Source organism: Ochlerotatus camptorhynchus, unplaced genomic scaffold (assembly GCF_037179485.1).
Source record: "Ochlerotatus camptorhynchus isolate MF236.1 unplaced genomic scaffold, CSIRO-AGI_Acam_v1.1 ptg000104l, whole genome shotgun sequence".
NCBI lineage: Eukaryota > Metazoa > Arthropoda > Insecta > Diptera > Culicidae > Ochlerotatus > Ochlerotatus camptorhynchus.
Genome location: NW_027040594.1, coordinates 580,467 through 599,475, shown reverse-complemented (window position 1 = coordinate 599,475; position 19,009 = coordinate 580,467). Strand labels below are relative to the sequence as shown.

At 40.9% G+C, this 19,009-nt stretch overlaps 1 protein-coding gene across 1 annotated transcript in view; it reads right to left on the bottom strand.

Moving 5' to 3' along the window:
* Positions 1 to 19,009, bottom strand: part of LOC135699225 (pyrokinin-1 receptor-like) — a 322,643-nt gene that overhangs the window by 81,193 nt on the left and 222,441 nt on the right. Inside the window, exon 3 of the mRNA XM_065219427.1 lies at positions 9,915 to 10,508. Within this exon, the coding sequence (XP_065075499.1) occupies positions 9,915 to 10,344 (430 nt within the window). The 5' untranslated portion in view covers positions 10,345 to 10,508. The remainder of the gene's footprint in view (positions 1 to 9,914; positions 10,509 to 19,009) is intronic.

The window sequence follows — 19,009 nt, the reverse complement described above, 5'->3', positions numbered from 1 at the left end:
TTTGCAGTAATCTGAAGTTGAATGCGATTTGTTACCGCCAGACAGCGCCATACCACCTAAACAGAATAGTCGCTATATTTATAGTCTGGCGGATAGAATTTCGATCTGTCAAAAAGCGGAACCAATTCAACATATTGTAGACCAACAATACGCCTTTTTAATAGAAACTAAGCGATCGGTTCAACCTCTGGTGGTGAATATGAGAACGTCAAAAAGAGTGTTGCGAGCAGAAATTTTTGCCGTGAGACATTGGAAGCGGAACACTTTTTCACTTTTTCTGATAAATTGATTTATCTGAGATTGTCGAAAACTTGATCTATAGTTGTAAAATTTAATTCTGTATCATTTTTGCAAGGATTCTGTTAGTGTTCAGGAATATATTTGTTGAGAAAAATGCAAAATTCCAATAGTGCCTTAGTGGTTATGATCTTCCGGATTTCTTTTTGTGAACAGTTTAGGTGCAAATCAGTTCAGATGTGTGGAAAATCGTAAAATAAAACAATTACTGATGGAAATTGGCAAGATGTTCAATGAAGCATGCTTTAATTTGCGTTGAAAAATCCTTCTTCTGATGTAAACAAACGGTTTGGTTGACGTTTATTCTCGATCTCGTGTGGTGCCCTCTACGTTGGTCGTGCATTAAAAAGGCCTATAGGCTGTTTCTATGCACCACCAATGTAGCGTGCGCTAGGCGATTAGAGCCAAGCCAAACCGTTACATCAAAATTAAAATTTTTACATCTCAAATTAACGCATATTGTTATGCGTATCTTGCATATTTCTATCTGGAGGGGTCTTATTTTATTATTTTTCACATATGTTAACTTGTTTACAGCTCAAATAACACCACATTAAAAATCCGGAAGATCATAACCGCTGGGGTAGTTTTATAAATCTTCACTTTTCTTAACAAAAATATGTGGAAGCACCAGCCGGATCACTGCACAATCGATACAGAAAACAAAATATCCCATGTGGATGATGATTACAAGCACCTGCGATGGATAAATTAATCAGAAAAGGTAAAAACATTTTCCTCTTTTTATGCTTCACAGCGAAATTTTCAGCCCTCATCACTCTTTTGATGGTTCCCTTATTCACCACCAGAGGCTGAAACGATCGCTTAGTTTCTATTGGATTCGCCTATTGAAAAAGTACTATCAACTTTCATAAACAAAACGTTGATTATTATTCAAATTACCAGCATCATCGGATAGGGGGAACTTTTCCCAACCCAAAGATCGTGTTAGTTTGCGTAGACGGGCCTTAAGTCACGAGAAAAGGGTTTCCGAAGTTTTGTTTGCAATAACTGATGTGCTCTTTTCTGTTGGTCGTGATTTGCTTGATTGGTTTCGCTATTTGACAGCTCAATTGGTTCCCGAGATTCTATCCGCCAGACTATTAGCGAATTCGTTTATTATTCAGTTCCAACCTGGATCGGGTATCAAGATTGGGTCTGCTTGTTTTCTGACAAACGTCAGTTTGATCGTTTGTTTTTAAAACCCAGCTCAGGTTGAGGTTCGCACTGACAAAAAGTTCGGTTTCGCACTGGGTTGGAACTGGTTCCAACCCCGATAATAAACGAATTCGCTATATGAATATAGCGACTATACTAAACAGCCGTTGGAATTTGAATAGGCTTTTTTAATGCACCATCAACGTAGGGTACGCCATGCGAGTTCGAGAGGAAATGTCAACCAAACCGTTTGTTTACATCAGAATAAGGATATTTCACAACGCAAATTAAAGCATTATTCATTGAAAATCATGCCATTTTCCATCAGTAATTGTTTTATTTTACGATTTTCCACAGATCTGAACTGATTTGTGCCTCATCTATTCACGCACAAGAAATCCGGTAGATCATAACCACTAAGGCATTATTAAAATTTTCCATTTTTCTCAACAAAAATATTCCTTAACACCAGCAGGAACCTTGCAAAAACGATACAAAATTAAATTTTTCAACTGTAGACTCAACTTTGGCGGTAGAGAAACTGAAAGGAAGAGAGAATTATATGACGTGAGCGTTCGCGATGAAAATGACCCTGATCCGAGAAGGTATGTGGAGCACAGTGGAGCCACGTGAAGGCGAGTTCTTGGATGAAGACACGAAGCTGAGGGCGTTGGCCACCATCTGTCTCAGTTTGGAAAAGATCAACTACAACTTGGTGCTGACCGAAAAGGATGCCAAAGAAGCTTAGGACAAGCTGAAGAAAGCTTTTCAAGATGGTGGATTCTACAGGAGGATCAGTTTGCTACAACAGCTTACTTCAATTCGATCGATAAATTTCCAAACATCTGAAGCGTACGTGGATGCCATGGTTTCAACGGGCCACAAACTGGCGGAGATGAACTTTGTTGGTAGTGAATACCGAGATTTTATGAGCATGGAAGCTTTAGCAGACGCAGTCTAGTCAAAGATCCTGCAGAACGTGAAACCAAAACAGGGACCGAAGAGCAGATACGATGAAGGAGCGTTCTACAGTGGTGAGCAACAACAGAGGCGTTGCAAGGGCAGCGGTTCGAGCAAGGCAAAGGACAATTGCTGTTTCAATTGCAACAAGCCAGGTCATTACGCTGCTAATTGTCCGGAAAAGTCTGGATCGTCGAAGCGTAGCAAAGGTCGTGCAATGTGTGTGTTTGCAATCGGTGATGTACAGCAGGAAGAATGGTACATCGACTCCGGAGCAACCACCCACATGGCACGTGTGGGAACGAGTTTCGAGAGCAACCAAGAAACGACGTTTCAAGTCGGAACAGGGACAGAGCTTACACCGATATGATGACCTCGGGCACCTGAACAAACAAGGTTTGAAGAAGCTTCAACTATTGGCGGATGGAATTCAATTCAAAAACACCGACGATTTGGAATGCGTTGCGTGTATCCAAGGGAAGCACTAACGTGAATCATTCCCATGTAGCGGAAGCCGGGCCGAAGATAAGTTGGAGTTGGTGCACACGGATTTGTGCGGACCGTTCGAAGTTCCCTCGATTGATGGCAGCCGATATTTTATGAGCTTCATCTACGATGCGACAAGAAAAGTGGTCATTTACACGCTGGAGACAAAAGATGAAGCGCTGGAAGCATATAAATAACGGCGCCGGTGGTGTAGTGGTAAGCGTGATTACCTCTCACCCCAGTAGGCCTGGATTCAATCCCAGTCGGCGCCGCCGGGATGTTCTGAGGCATAACATCTCTGATCACGCCTTCCTGCGGATGGGAAGTAAAGCCGTTGGTCCCCGGTTCATGAGTTGATGGGTCGATAGGTAGGGTCCAGGTGTGGGAGCTGCCTTCCTGGCACGTCAGTAGCATTGGTGCTCAGCACGGAAAACAAGATCGACGGAAAAAACAAACCAAAGGAAGCATATAAAGAGTTCAAAGCTATGCCGGAGTGTCAAACGGGCAAGAAATTGAAAGCGGTCGAGAGTACGAGAATTCAAGATTAAAGGTAATTATGGTTCGTGACGGGGTGCGACATCAAAAACGTGCCCACACACTCCCGCGAAAAATGGGATCGCTGAGCGGATGAACCGCACAATATTGGACAAAGTACGAAGCATGCTGAACGACGCGAATCCACCCAAAAGGTGTATCTAATCAACCGCAGTCCCACGTGATATCTGAAAAAGCATGGACAGGTAAGAAACCGTACTTGGGACATTTGAAGATTTTTGGTGCAACGGCAATGGTACACCAACCAAAGCAGAAGCGTAAAAAGCTGGATGTGAAATCAATCAAGTGTGTTTTCATGGGCTACGCTGAAGATGCGAAAGGCTTTCCGGTATACGATATGGTGAGGGACAACATCATCATTAGTCGTGACGTTATCATTGTCAACGAAGAACGCAGCGAGTTCAGTGCCCAGAAGGATCCAGTCGATTTCGTGGAAAACTAATTTTTTGAATGGATCAGGTGGAGGTGCCAGCGAGGTTACCAGAATGCATTCGGGACGTGTCAGAGGTAGCGAATGATGTACCTACCGATTTCGGGAGGAGCAACTGTTCTGGTGGAACCATCTGAGAGCAGTTCATCGTTTTTTTACTTTGCTTGTTTGCTACTCCACTTGACAGTTCGATTGGTACTTCTGGCTTCACTCTTGGCGGGACTCTTATTAAAACTAGAGACGGTGTATAATGAGTCACGCCAAGAGTGAAGCCAAGTCTACCTATTGAACTGTCAAACTGGCTACCTATGGTGCAAAATAAATAAACATTACGATGCTATGAAAGCTACACGAAAGGTATTGCAATAAAATATAAAATTCAATCGAAGAAATGACCATAAACACGCAGTGAGCATTTAAATTGTAATTAGATTCGTTTGGTAATGATCAGTAATGAGAATTTGTAATATATGTTGCTGATTTAATCCAACAAAATCACTAGTATAATAATTTACTGCAGCCGGTAATTTAATTTCTCGCTAGAAGTCCTTTGAAGTTGATGCATAAATCCTCTGTTGCCAAGTGAAAGAGAAGGGAATCTTTCGAAAACCGTGATGCAAGTTCCACTGTTTTTCTCTTGGCGTGACTCATTATACACCGACTCTAATTAAAACATTGACTTTGGCATAGACTTGAACCGACTTTGTTCGCAGTTGTCATTCCTTTGTCCTTAACTTGTTTGGTCAGTTTGCTGACGTTTCTGTCGGAGGAGTACACGCTAACTTCTGCTTACTCACCAGGTGAGTCGATCGTACTCACTTTCGTCCGATGTATAGAGTTGTCAAAAATTGAGTAAACGAGAAATGTCAAACTGAGTAAAAGCCACTCAGTCAGCATAATCCTGGACTTGGAAAAAATGCCAGTCATGTCGGAGGAAACCTCATAGGAAATGTTACTCAAAACCGGCTGAAATACCTTCAGGTATTTGGTACGAATTGCTTAGGGAAACGGTGTTGAACCATTTTCTGCTCCGGTAGAATGAATCCGGAGCAAGAAATTTCCATTTCCTTGAATAAAAATCAAAACAAAAACCCTCCCCACAACTGAAAATACCGCTGAGTGGATTTGACTCAGTCTACGTGAGAACGTCGTTTACTCAAAAGTGAGTCAACATAAGGCTACACAATTTTGAGTAGCCCTACTTGCAGCTGAGATGAGTACATTCAACGCAATTTTGAGTTGACCAGAATAAGCGTGTAAGGAATAAGGGACGGTTTCGACAGAGAATTTACACGATTTCGACGGGATTTATTGACGTTTCTGGAGGAGAAGTATCCAGACGATTTTGGTGGAGATTTCAGATGCTGCCAACGAAGGTTAAAGTCGGCTCCGAAGAACTTTCAAATCAGTTTCAACAGGGATGAGATTCCACACGTTTCGACGGAGTTTTCTGACGTCAAAATCCAAGGGTGTACTGACTTCTGATGCTGCGAACGAAGTTTGCAGAAAATTTCGACAGATATTCTAGAAGATTTCGACGGAGTTTACTGACGATTGCAACGGAGTGCATGGAGATTTCAGATGCTGCCAACGAAGGTACGAACAAATTCCGACGGATTAGTTTCCAGATGGTTTCTACGGAGTTTTTTGATCGAGGGCAGGTGGAGATTTCAGATGCTGCCAATGAAGATTCTATACAATCATCTTCGGAAACATCTAGAAGCTAATTCTGAAACGTGTGGGGTCAATGTCGGGCACGTCAGTAACCAAAAATTTCAAGTCGCGGGTGTCTGATTTTCCCACTGCCTGGAACCTCCATTGGGAACGTCAGAAATCAGTGTTCCTAAGAGCTAAAGGATACACAGTTAAAATAAAACATGTAAATTGACGTTTAATTGAATGTTAAAAATGGGCTACATTATTCATATCGTAATTACAGCAAATTTTCTCAGCTACAACTTTGTTGAAAACTGCTTTTCAGTCAAATGTAAGGAACAAAAGTTATTAATGATTCAAGTCACTGATGTCTTATGATTATGCTCAGTCAACTGTTCAGCAGGCAACATTGGTGTTTCTAGCGCGTAGAATTGGCTACTATGTCACACTGCATAATACAATGTTGCCCACACAACAGCTGCTTGGATAATGCCATAAGATTATCAATCTCTTAAACAATTCAAGAGCAAATTTTCATTACGTCGAAAGTAACAAAGGTAAACAAAGTCGAGCTATCAGTGTCAATCGATGCTCCTGCTATTACACTATATTCTGTCCGAATATAGGATCACATCCCATTTTTAATTGATTTTTGACGTAATCACCTTCCGATCAAAATAGTTTTCGATGTTACTTAAGTCACCCGATTTCTATGGAGATGCCGTTTGACTTAAGTAGCAGCGCTGAGAAACCCGTGAAAAGTGTACGTTCGTCGTTTCGCTTTCTCATTATTAAAGTGAATAAATCGAACTGTTTGTTGCTAAGATGATTTCGGTGGTCCTAAAATGATGAATGGGCTGCACGTAAGGAGACGTAATTGATAATTCTCCCGAATATCCTGGTCAATACACTTTGACTTAAGTAACAATAGGGGCCACCAAACGACGTATAATAGCTTTTAACTTAAAAACCAGTATTTTTAACATGAAAGCTAGCGAATTGCATTTGTATGATTAGAACCCTGCTATATATGTTAAACATTGCTATCACTATGAGATTATACGAGTTTAATAGAAAATAGGAATAACTTTTCGGTCATCAAAACAAAACTTTATTTTTCTCGGATTGGTGCGAATGTTACTTACGACAAAATGAAAATTTGCTCTTGAATTAATGACTACTTTATTTGACATTTGGCTGAAAAACGATATTCGGCAAAGTTGTAGCTTTCAAAAAATCTTATAAGAATAGTTATAGAACTTTTCAACAGTGCAATATGGAAAATTGTTTGAAGACAATGAACAAAAAGTTTGGTTTTCCATAGTAATTTCCATATAAACTTCAAATGGTTTGTGCTAGAGAGAGGAGTGGATTCAAAACAAACTGCCTTGGCATAGTATGCCTAGGTGATTTCTAGCAACACTGCCAATGCAATCAAGATAGGCACTGCTGGATTGGCTCTGGTTTTGACGGTTCGTTTGGCTCATAACCATCCAGTCCGTTCCTCTCTTATACTAGGTAGACCCTCTCTAGTTTGTGCCAAATCAGTTTCAATCCAAATGAGTTTAAATTTTACGAGGCTAATCAGGACCTGATTTGGAACCTTTTGTCTTGTATATGCTTTGCTAGGTAATAAACTGGTATTGACCTCCCAGTTTGAAAAAAAATTTTGAAAAGCATGAAAAAAATATATTACATAAACAGCTACAGAAAAAAAGATGAGGGTTGTGTGCAAAGCACGACCGCATTATTGACGTAGATTATTTATATGCTGTTCTATTAAATAATATATAAATGACAACATAAATGGTTTGGAAATTTTATTTAAATTCGAAAACCTTGATTTTTTTCACGGATTTTAACTTTCATTAGAATGCACTTGAAATTATCTTCTAATTCTCTAAAAATTCAATATTCTCTGAATTTATATCTTTTACAAATTCTCTTTACATTTTTCTCGGAATTTATTTAGAATATTCATTAGAGGTTAACCTGTAATCTTTTTTACAATCGTCATGTAATTTCACACAGAATCACTTAATAATTCTACTTTGTACTTAAACAATTGACTTGGACTCCATTGGAATTTGTATCTTACATACCTTATTATCTTTAGAATTCATTCTAAAATTTAATTTAAATCCATTTGGAATTTTCATCTAAATTATCTAATAAGTTCTTCAAAGTGATTGTATCCGGAAAATCTGGTAGTTGAGAAGATAATTATTTTCCAAGGAGAGGACGAAGTATATTTTTTCCCGGTTCATCATCGAAATTCACGGACTTCTCCCGGTTATTTATAATTTCCGGCATTTTCCCAATTTCCCGGTTCACTGTCCACCCTGTGTCCAGTATACAATAGGTCTTATCCATCTGAATAACATTACTAAAGATAGCAACTAGCCGAAAAACAGAAAACTAAACTAACTCAGAGAGTGAGTAACGAGAGAGATACATTTCTAAAAACGTTGGTCACTCAGCGCATGAGTAACCTGCGTAAAAGTGACTCACTCTCTGAATAATATTCGTTTTCAGTGAATGTAGACTGCTTAAGCAAGCCCTTTGAATCAAATGTTACTAGCGCTGCATGCTTAGTGAATTCTGAACCTAGAGGCCAATCATGCGATAGGTATTGTCCATCCAAATAACTTCACTGAATACAGAAACCTGCTTTCTGGCCGAGCTGTCAAGATAAAACATGGAATTTGATGCAAATTGCACACTGAGCTTGACTTTCCAATATCCAATTTCCAGCCGAGATGGCAAGCTAAATACATTGAAAACAAATGTTACTCAGAGAATGAGTCTCTTTTACTGATTCATATGCAGATTTTTTTTTATATCGTAGATTACTCATGCGTTGAATAACCTACGCTTTAAGAACAAAATTCATACGAATGAGTAAAAGTGACTCACAACTGAGTAAAAGTTATTCACTCTCTGAGCTATTTTCGTTTTCAGTGTGCAACGGAACGAACACCCCTGTTTATCACTCGGCAGCCAAACGATGACTGCAGTCAAACTATCAACGTTTCGCTTGCTTTGGCATTTGAATTATCATCTGCCCCTCCTTTTTTGACGTAGGACTACGTCTGTGATTTCTATATGGGGGTACACTTTGTGAAAACCGAAAATGGAACATGTAACAAAATTATGAAAGATTTTGAACGTTAATAACTCAGCTGCCCCTGGACCAATTTCAATAATTTTATCACCAATCGATCAGAAATATTTCAACGCATCTGTATCTGTAATATAAGACTTTATCATTTTTCAAAATGTTACTATTGAAAATTGCATGAATGAAAATTATCGCCGATTGCCTGCGAAAAGCTGTTTCCCTAACACCAAATTCAAAGTTGAATTCCGTCCGGTCTGACCAAACGGTGTTTATTCAATCACCGCGTGGTGAGTGGTGGTGTTCTCCAGTACACAACGAAAGGCTCCACATGAGCATCCATAGAAGGAGGAAGAAGCCGCACCGCTATTGACCGGAATCAGTAGCTCTTTGTGAGTCATTGAGGGCCATCTATGTCAAGCGGGTCATACTAAAGAGTATAAACAGAGAGAACCCCCCTCAAATTCCAATTCCTACACAAAACACAAGCTACTGCTGCAGTTAACAAATAAGATTTATTATATAAGACCACGTAGTTCTACGTCACCATTGCGTACAACCCCGTAGGGCTGTCCTTTGTAGTTTTTTTCCCCTGTATTTAGCTGATGTAGGTGAATGAATAGAAAAAAAAATGCTCGATGCCCACGCTGCAGCGAACAAGTTCGAGGTCGACCCATCTTGCAACGCTGAAGAATTATGCGGCTTCGGCTTGTGTTGTTAGAGACCAACTTTCTGATGGCTGTGTTAGGGGTGCGGTCGAAAATTTGAATGTTTGCATATTTCTTCATTGTTAACTAATTAAATATTAAATAATTATAATGTGTGACATACCACACAAATCTTATAACACTGGTGAATCGATCGACAAACAAATTATCAAAATCCATAATTTATTGGCATTTCCCTGCATTAGCACCCTTCCCGAAAGACGAAGTCCTACGTCAAAAAGGTTCAGCACAAATCAGTTACTTTTGACAACTATCCACTCTTAAATTCAGTGGAATCTTGCGCTTTCAAGAGAATTTAAAATTTGAAAATCTTAAATTTTTCACCATGTTCCGCTTGTAAAGTAGTTTTAGTTATACATGAAATTAAGAATTAAGATTGTGCAGGACAAGAATCTCACAATTGTATATTCAAATTCCCTCCTTCCCGATAGCCTTCTTGGTTTGCGTAGGCGAACATCGGTTCACGCGGAAAGAGCGTTACAAGTTTTCAAATATTACTCGAGAAATCTCACACGAGCATACTCACCGAATAGCAGCAGCAAAAAATCCGATACTGCCAAGTTGAACAGATAGTAATTGGTGGCCGTGTGCATCGACCGATTTTTGGCAATCACAATACAGATGGCCAGATTTCCCACGATACCGGCCACAAAGATGAAACAGTAGAAGATGGTGATCGGCAGTATGATACAGATGGGATCCGCTTTGGAGCTATAGTTTTCGTTCACTAGCCCGGCACCGGATCCGTTGACCAAAATGACTGCCGGTTGGTGCAGCAGTAGATCAAGTCCTCCACCGTAGGTTTCATTGATGGGTACTCCTCCTCCTCCTCCTCCTTCGTCTACGCTTTCCATGGCAAAGTTTGTGCTCGACGCTGCCGTCACCATCGCCAGATAGACTAGGGATCGGTTAACAAGGGCGCCTCCATCCGTTGGCACCTGCTGCAGCTCCATCATACCGGTCCTCACTTTTACGAGGCACCAAAATTGTCACGCTTGAGGACACGTTGTCTGTGATGAAATATCGATTCCGGAAATCCCTCTGGAGGAGTATGGGATTACGCGTCTTTGCTGCTAATCCAATATTCCGATGTCGTCAGATTGATGCGAAGGTTGGCATGCTGAAAGAAATGAAACAAACCATAAAGAAAGCGTCAGCATTTGGAGAAAATAATGAAATGCGATTTGAAACGATGTAAGCTTTCTGTCAGGAGAATTGTTTGTTTTCCTCGGATTTTGTAAAAAAAAAAGCTGGAAGAAGAAAGCTTTTCATACCCATTCTAAAGGTGCGATTGTTATAGGAAGTCAAAATCGAATTATCATAAATTCAAAGAAAGTTAAAATAAGCCACTCTGTTTCAGAAGAAGCTAGGAAGAAGCCATATCCAATGATTTTACTGATTTTACAATTAAAAAACAGCTAAGCCAGTTCAAGTACCTTCCACGAAACGTGTCCTTTTCATCATAATTGGTGAGCTTCACGTCATTGCATAAACAGCTCTGGAGACTGCCGCAGTTCCCGCAAAGGGTTCAATTTCTAGCAAACAATCTTCAGCTTGTCAGATTTCATTTATACTCAGTAGGCTCATTAAATTCATCGAATTGTAACGGATGTTACCGGCACAGGTTGACTAGCGAATAAATATCCCCAGTTGACGTTAGCATTCGTTGCTGTTAGATTAAGTGGAATGATTTCCCAAAAACAATTAATAAATTCTAAGAAAACGATCAAAGCGCACCAAAGCAATTGGTTCCTGGATGTGAAAGAAGCTGTATTGGGAAATGGCAAGCCTACAATCCCACCCCCCGGCAACAGATCGGCAAATATTGATTGAAGGGCAACTCGGTTGTATTTAGAAAAGGTATGTTTGTTATTGGATTACCCTCTATAGTAAGTCTTTTGGGTCGGCTGAGTGAAACGTGAAACTGTTGACTCAGGGCTGTTTGCCGAATACATTTCAATTTTGCTGTGAAGTTTGAAGGGAATTTAGAACGTGTGGTGGGAGACAGTGATGGCTTTCAGTTCGTAAGTATTTGTGTACAAAGTAGGTACTGCATCTCCATGTTGGTTAGTGCTTCGCTGGGTACACATCATACACTAAAAAAATTTCACGCGTTTCATCGAAGTGTTTAAACATTTGATTTTTTAAATGCAGAATCACATTTACTTTAAGTGTATTTCACCTTTGTTCAATGTGTTATACACGTTAATTTATAGTGTTTCAAACTTTGAAATGTATAAAATCTTTCACTATCTATTCAAGTGTATTGCACATTGAATCACGCTACTGTTCAAAACAGATGGATTTAAAGTGTTTTGCATTTCAATACGATGTGCATGTAAACATCGAAAACAAGAGTTGTGACTTTATCCTATCAACCCGCCTCATATATGAGAACAACCGTGGCAAAGTGAGATCGAACCTCGGATCGAACGAAGACTCTGGCAGCAGCACACCCCAACAGTTCATGATCGAATCCCAAATCAGACCCATTAAAAAGATATGTGATAGCTCTGGCCTCTGGCAGTTTTGTTTATATATTTGTCGATTAATTTTTAGAGTCGGTAAAGTAGAAGTCGATAAAGTAGAATATTGTAGAATATTGAACTATGAAGTGCAAAGCTATTGATGTCACCATATGAGGCACATAGAATCCAAGTGTGTCACAATTCAAATCCATAGTGTTCAGGCATGGTTCATAGCATAAGATTCACACATGAAATGGATGTGTTTCACAATAAGCGCAAAATTAAGTGTGAGAAACATGATAATGACGTTTGGAATTTTTTGAGTATAGGTATACTACAGCTTACAGGAATTTGCTCCCGGATGTATTGATTTGGTGAGTACGTTCCAGTTTAAGATTGCTCTTATACATATCTCGATTGCATTTTCGAGGGGACGTTCGGAGAGTTTTGAGATTTAGGCGTTGTTGCATTTGCCGGCAGATGAGTTGGTCGCCGGTAAGGGCCAGTAAGTGCTGCCAGCAGATGAATCAAGAGGTATTCGAAACAAAATTGATAAATGTCCATTCAAATCGATTTAATACAGTTGAACAAATTTCAAAACTATATACGTGCCAGATTTGGAAATAATATTTTTTTAATCTGGAAGTGTGTTTATGATACCATTATCCATTTGATAAAGGTAGAGTGAACATGCGGGGCTTATTGTAAGTAAAAGTGACCTCGGAGTGGTCGTGAATTACCAGGCATTCTGAAATGGGTCACTGGAGCTGCAATAGAGCTAACACCTTCTAACTCCCGGACTAAACCTGCTTTAATTTAAGGGTAATAAAAAGCAGTTTTCTTCCATAATAACACTGCCGGACAGTGGGGGTTAGATTGTACACACACACACACACAGGTATACTACAGCTATTAAATCCCCTACACGGAGAACCAAAACTAGTCAACGGTTGAGTTCTTTAAACCTACCTTTGAGTTGATGCCTCTCACTTGCTCTCTTGTTGTTGTCAAAAACGAAAAGAGCAAAACAACCCAAAATTGAGTTCTATTCAGGCATGGAAAATCATTTACATTCATTTCATGCAATCATTTACATTAATTTGCCTCTAACTTTTCTCATCAAAAGCATTTAGCAAAATGATGTATAGAGCTTAAGTAGGTTTTGTTATTAGCTATAACTTTTGCCTAAAACTCAAACCTGTATCTCTTATGCATCACGAATTAGAGCGGGCAGAACTTGTTACTGTTTTTCAGTGAATGTAAAATACATTCATTGAAAAACAGTAGTGGCTTCTGTTCGCTCTGGTTCGTCATGCATAAGATATAGGGATTTGAGTTGTTAGCAAAAGTTGTAGCTAATAACAAAACCTACAAAAGTTTTGTGCATTATTTTGCGGAATTCTGTTGATGAAAAAAGTTAGGGGCAAATGAATGTAAATGAATGCACGAAATGAATGCAAATGATTTTCCATGCCTGGTTCTATTCACTCAACTCGACAGTTCCGTGCGCCAAGTTAAAATTGAGTAAGTTGTGTAAAACTCAATTTTGAGTAGTTTGAACTTGACGTTGAGTGAAAGCAACTTAAAAGTGAGTAATCCTGTTTACATCAATCCTCTGCCAAAAAGGAGGGTTGCTGAAGCCACCACTATTGGTGGTGTCAGCTCTTAAGTCTACAGTTTTTATACTATATACTAATTTTTCATGATTAGCTTGCCTAATTTAAAAATTAAGATAATACATATATAATTCCTACATGTACGCGCTTGCTGAACATTTATCACGATTATTTTTCCACGCAACAAATCAAACATCTATGTGGACGGAGCATAATTTCGCAATGTTTGCATCAGCTGTCTTAGATTGACAAATAATCAAGCCAAAGAACCAACAACTTTGGCTTCAAACAAAATGTTGGTGGATGACGTTTCTGCCACTAGAGTGGTTTACATGGGAGTGAATGACAGCAACTCAAAATTGAGTTGTTGTCATTCACTCGAAAATTGAGCTAGAACTCTAAATTGAGTTGGCGCACGGAACTACCAACCTGGGTGAAAAGAACTCAAAATTAGGTACTTTTTTTTCTTTCCGTGTACATCCTGTTTAAAGCCAACATGTCTTCGATTTTGGCAATCTGGTACTAAGAGATTTCTCGCGTAACCGCGATGAAAAGGGCCTATCATCGATTGCAAACAAAAATTGTAAGACCCGATTTAATTGAAAAGTGCGTCTTTCGATTAGTTACTCCCAAACCATATTTAAATTTTTTTGATATATTTGGAACGACTTCTGGTTTGACAATAACTTAGCATCTCGACACCCTCGGCTTCATTAACGAATCAAATAGACTTCAAACCTTCGAAGAAGAATTTTTTTATTAGCATAAAGGGTGATACGGTCAAAATTTGGTCAATATCAACTTGACGTATTTCTTTCAATTTTGCATTTAAAAAACCTGAACACCCCTCATTTTGAAGGTGTGTGTGTGTAGAATGTTGCTCCTATTTTGATTTTGGAATTCACTCTTCAGTTGTCAAAATGCCGTCCAAGCAAGAAGAGCAGCGTATCAAAATTTTGCTCGCGCATCGCGAAAATCCGAGCTACTCGCACGCAAAGTTGGCAAAATCGCTAAAAGTTGCCAAATCAACCGTTACAAATGTAATTAAAGTGTTTGGGGAACGTTTGTCGACAGCCAGGAAGTCTGGATCGGGGGGAAATCGAAAACCGGAAGCCGCCGAGACGACAAAGAGAGTTGCCGGTAGTTTCAAGCGAAACCCTAACCTCTCTCTCCGAGATGCCGCAAATAAGCTGGGTGTATCGTCTACAACCGTGCATCGAGCCAAAAAACGAGCCGGACTATCGACTTACAAGAAGGTAGTGACTCCAAATCGCGATGATAAACAAAATACGACGGCCAAAGCGCGATCCCGGAGGCTGTACACGACGATGCTGACGAAGTTTGACTGCGTGGTAACGGACGACGAAACCTACGTCAAAGCCGACTACAAGCAGCTTCCGGGACAGGAGTTTTATACGACAAAAGGAAGGGGAAAAGTAGCAGATGTTTTCAAGCACATCAAACTGTCAAAGTTCGCAAAGAAATATCTGGTTTGGCAAGCCATCTGTACCTGTGGCTTGAAAAGCAGCATTTTCATAGCTTCCGGGACTGTCAACCAAGAAATTTACGTGAAAGAGTGTTTGAATAAACGTCTGCTGCCTTTCCTGAAGAAACACGGTTGTTCCGTACTGTTTTGGCCGGATTTGGCATCTTGCCATTACGGTAAAAAGGCCATGGAGTGGTACGCCGCCAACAACGTGCAGGTGGTTCCCAAGGACAAGAACCCTCCCAACACGCCAGAGCTCCGCCCAATTGAGAAATACTGCGCTATTGTCAAGCGGAACCTAAAGAAGACCAAAAAAACTGCTAAGGGCGAGCAGCAGTTCAAGGCAAACTGGCTTTCTGCGGCGAAGAAGGTGGACAAGGTGGCTGTACAAAATCTGATGGCATGGGTCAAGCGTAAGGCCCGGCAATTCGGATTTGGAAAAGCGGAAGCCTAACTGAATATTTTTCCTGAATTTTATACTAATTGAACTTGAAAAAGAAATTTAATTTGATTTTTTAAATAAATGATTTCACCGATTTACACGCGTTCTCCCTTGACCAAATTTTGACCGTATCACCCTTTATTGTTTTTTTTTTTGTAATTTTTCAACATTGTGTTTGTTTTTGAAACTTGGCTCTCTTCAGACATCAATCTTCCTTTTTATGATTTTAACATTATTCGACTGGATCGTGAGGATTCGCGTGGAGGAGGGGTACTTTTGGGGATCAAAAAGTGCCTATAGAGTGGATCTTCCACAATTTTCAGGCATTGAAGTTGTCGTATGTTAGGCTTTTAGGGTTGATGCATATATTATGTCACGCTCTAAGGGGGGAGGGGGGTCTAAGATTTTGTGACAAGCAATGCATTAGGTATAGGAAAAACGTCACGATAGTGGGGGGAGTGGGTAATTTTTTGCTCGATTTAGCGTGACATAATTAATGCATGGGCCCTTATTAAAGGTAAGAGCCTTTGTATTGCTTCAGTTTATATTCCTCCTAGAGCCATTGTTAATCGAAAACAACTCTCAGATATATGTTCGGTACTTCCTGTCCCACGGTTGATTATGGGAGATTTTAATTCTCACGGTACAGGCTGGGGAGAATTATATGATGACAACCGATCTACTATACCTCTGCTACAGCTTCAATATGACAATTCTTAATAATGGAGAAGTAACACGTTTGGCAAGGCTCGTGACTTCAAATAACCGGAGAGGGTAAATAAATCTACTGTTCGGCTCGGAAGTTGAGCACACACTGTATACTTTGACAGTGGTAAAATTTACGTTTATTTTCTGGTTTTTTTCATATTTCAACATTTAGTTTAACATTTCAATTGGTTAGCCTTTGGCTCTTTATCTTTGTTCTAGTTAATTGGTTACTGTTCGCACCCCTCCGGTGCGAATGAAAAACGATTTTCAAAAGTAAGTATTTTGGCGGACAAACTCAACTAAAATATATTCAAAATGAACAAACTAATCACATTAAACAAACTTACAATCGACAACTGACAATTTAGGTCGTTTTCGTTTTTGCGGTGTAGCTACACCGGTGCTACACTGCTGAACACCGAAAAAATTTAGGGTGTAGCTATCGGTTGCACCTTTGTTTACAAACAAATGATGATGAACTGTCAATGACTCGCACTTATTGCTGCTTACACTACACCGGTGTAGTGTAGTAAAAACGAAAACGACATTAGTTTTTAAACGCCTACTGCAACTCCTCAATGCCAATCTACCTTCGGCGGGCTCAGCGAGGTCCTATCAATTAATTAAATAAAAGACACTGAACAACATGTCACCTTTACATATCTGCTTCCCGCGGTACAACAGTGGCGAACAATCTACGATTTCACAATATTTAAAAAGCTACAAATAAACTATTAAACTACAAATTGCACAACTTACTAGGTACAATTCGGCACAAAACATAATTCGCAACAAAAAAACACATCTATCGCGTTGGAGTCTATATCCTCCTCTTTCCAGGCCAGCTGCTGGGGTAAACAAACAAAGTAGTGCGAAATCGATGGCCGTATTTAGCGTATCCCACTCACTATCACACCTTTGTGTCTAAAGGATCACCCACATTAGATCCGTTTGCGTTGCGTTGAAGTTAATTTGACAGTTAGACAATAGATTCAGCTGTCACTTTGCCGCAACGCGTCCGATCCGGATCTAATGTGCGTGGGCCTTAAGAGAAGAGGTGACAATACGGGGGCGAAAATGCACCACTTTTCTGTCAAACGTGAACCAGCTCCTGATTGGCCGATTTTATGTGCGTAAAATAGAGATAGAGATAGATAAATATTGAGATAAGGATAGATAAAGATAGAGATAGAGATAGAAATAAAAGAGGAAGAAGTCAATTGTCACCTCTTCCTCTTAACTTTGTGTGAATACATTCATGTATGCACCTCACTGCTACAGCGACGGCAAGAAACGTCAAAAACGGGCGCATCAAAAGGGACGCGTTCACGGTAGTTATGCTACCGCAACCCTTTCAGGCCTGACTGCAACGGCAACATTCCCCCGCCCGTAAACCCTGTGGCTGGTTCCATCAGGAACAGTACGGGGATTACTCCTTCGAAGTGACCTCCACAACGGCTAGCTACACTACCGGTCTGACCTTCTCTGACTCTTCCGTCACTCCCAACGAACACCTTCTTCACCACGCCGCGCTCCCAGACGTTTCGCTTCTCTCCATCTGCCTCGAACACCAAATCTCCAACCGCTACTTGCCGCTGATCCACGAACCACTTGGACCTCTTGTTTAACATCGGCAGGTATTCCCTCTACCAACGATCCCAGAATTCATCCGCCAAGAACTGTGCGCGATGGTAGCTACTACGCAACGTGTTGGCCAGGTCAACCGGATTCCTTGACGGCAGACACTCGACCGATGAACGACCACGCAAAAAGTGTCTTCCTTGTCTTCCTTAACGTTGGTGGTCACGTAGGTGAGTGGACGAGAGTTGATCAGGTTCTCCGCCTCGATCAGTGCCGTCTGCAGGATCTCGTCCGTCAGCTTCCGACCATCTGTGAACGTTTTTAGTGCCTCTTTCACCGAGCGCACCATTCTCTCACACGCACCTCCCATGTGTGGGGCAGCCCGTGGGTTAAAAGTCCAACGAGTCCTCGCACCCGTAAACGACGTATCCGCACACGCTAGATTGATTTCCTTCAGCAAATCTCGACTGGCACCGGCAAAGCTCGTACCGTTATCCGAAACGATCTCGATCGGACTGACACGCGCTTTACGAACCTCCTGATCGCCATTTTGCACGACTCCGTCGTCAAGTTGTACGCCACCTCCAAATGTACCGCTCGCACAGTTAGGCACGTGAAAAGTGCCACCCGTCGGTTTTCCTTCCTTCGGCCAATAGACACTTCCAGTCAAAATAGTCTATGCTGACGTACGAAAATGGATCGACCCTCACCGACAAACGCTGTACAAGTAAGGGTGTCATTCTCAAAACAATTCGATCGGCAGCTTCTTGACGCGTCGCCAGCAGTTGGACACGAATCTGAACACTGTTGCTAGGGTCCGCACCATTACTGTCCAACGCGAAATATGCTGCAACCTCTCCGTAAACCCCTCGGGTATCACAATGTGATGCAGCAGCACCCTCGCCCGGAGCTCTTCGGCAACTTTCACCTTTGGACGCTTTTGCTTCGGCCATTCTTCCACTCCGTGATACAGAAACTCCGGTCCATGGAACCATCGGCTTCCCGGCCTTGATCTCTGTTCCTTTGCCCCACTTCGTCAAATCGTCTGCTGGATTGTCCTTCGTTCCTACCCAACGTCAATCCTCTGGATTAGTGATGCTGAGGATCTCGCCAATACGATAGCCAACGAACGGCTTATACCTTCGTTGGTTCGATTTCACCCATGATACTACCGTATCCGAGTCACACCACAGGAACCGCTTCGCTACCGGGAAGGAATGGGCATCACAGATCGACTTTGTCAATCGTGCACCGAGAACAGCTACTTCTAGCTCCAACCGTGGTGTAGACAGGTACTGTAATGGCGCCACCTTCGCTTGG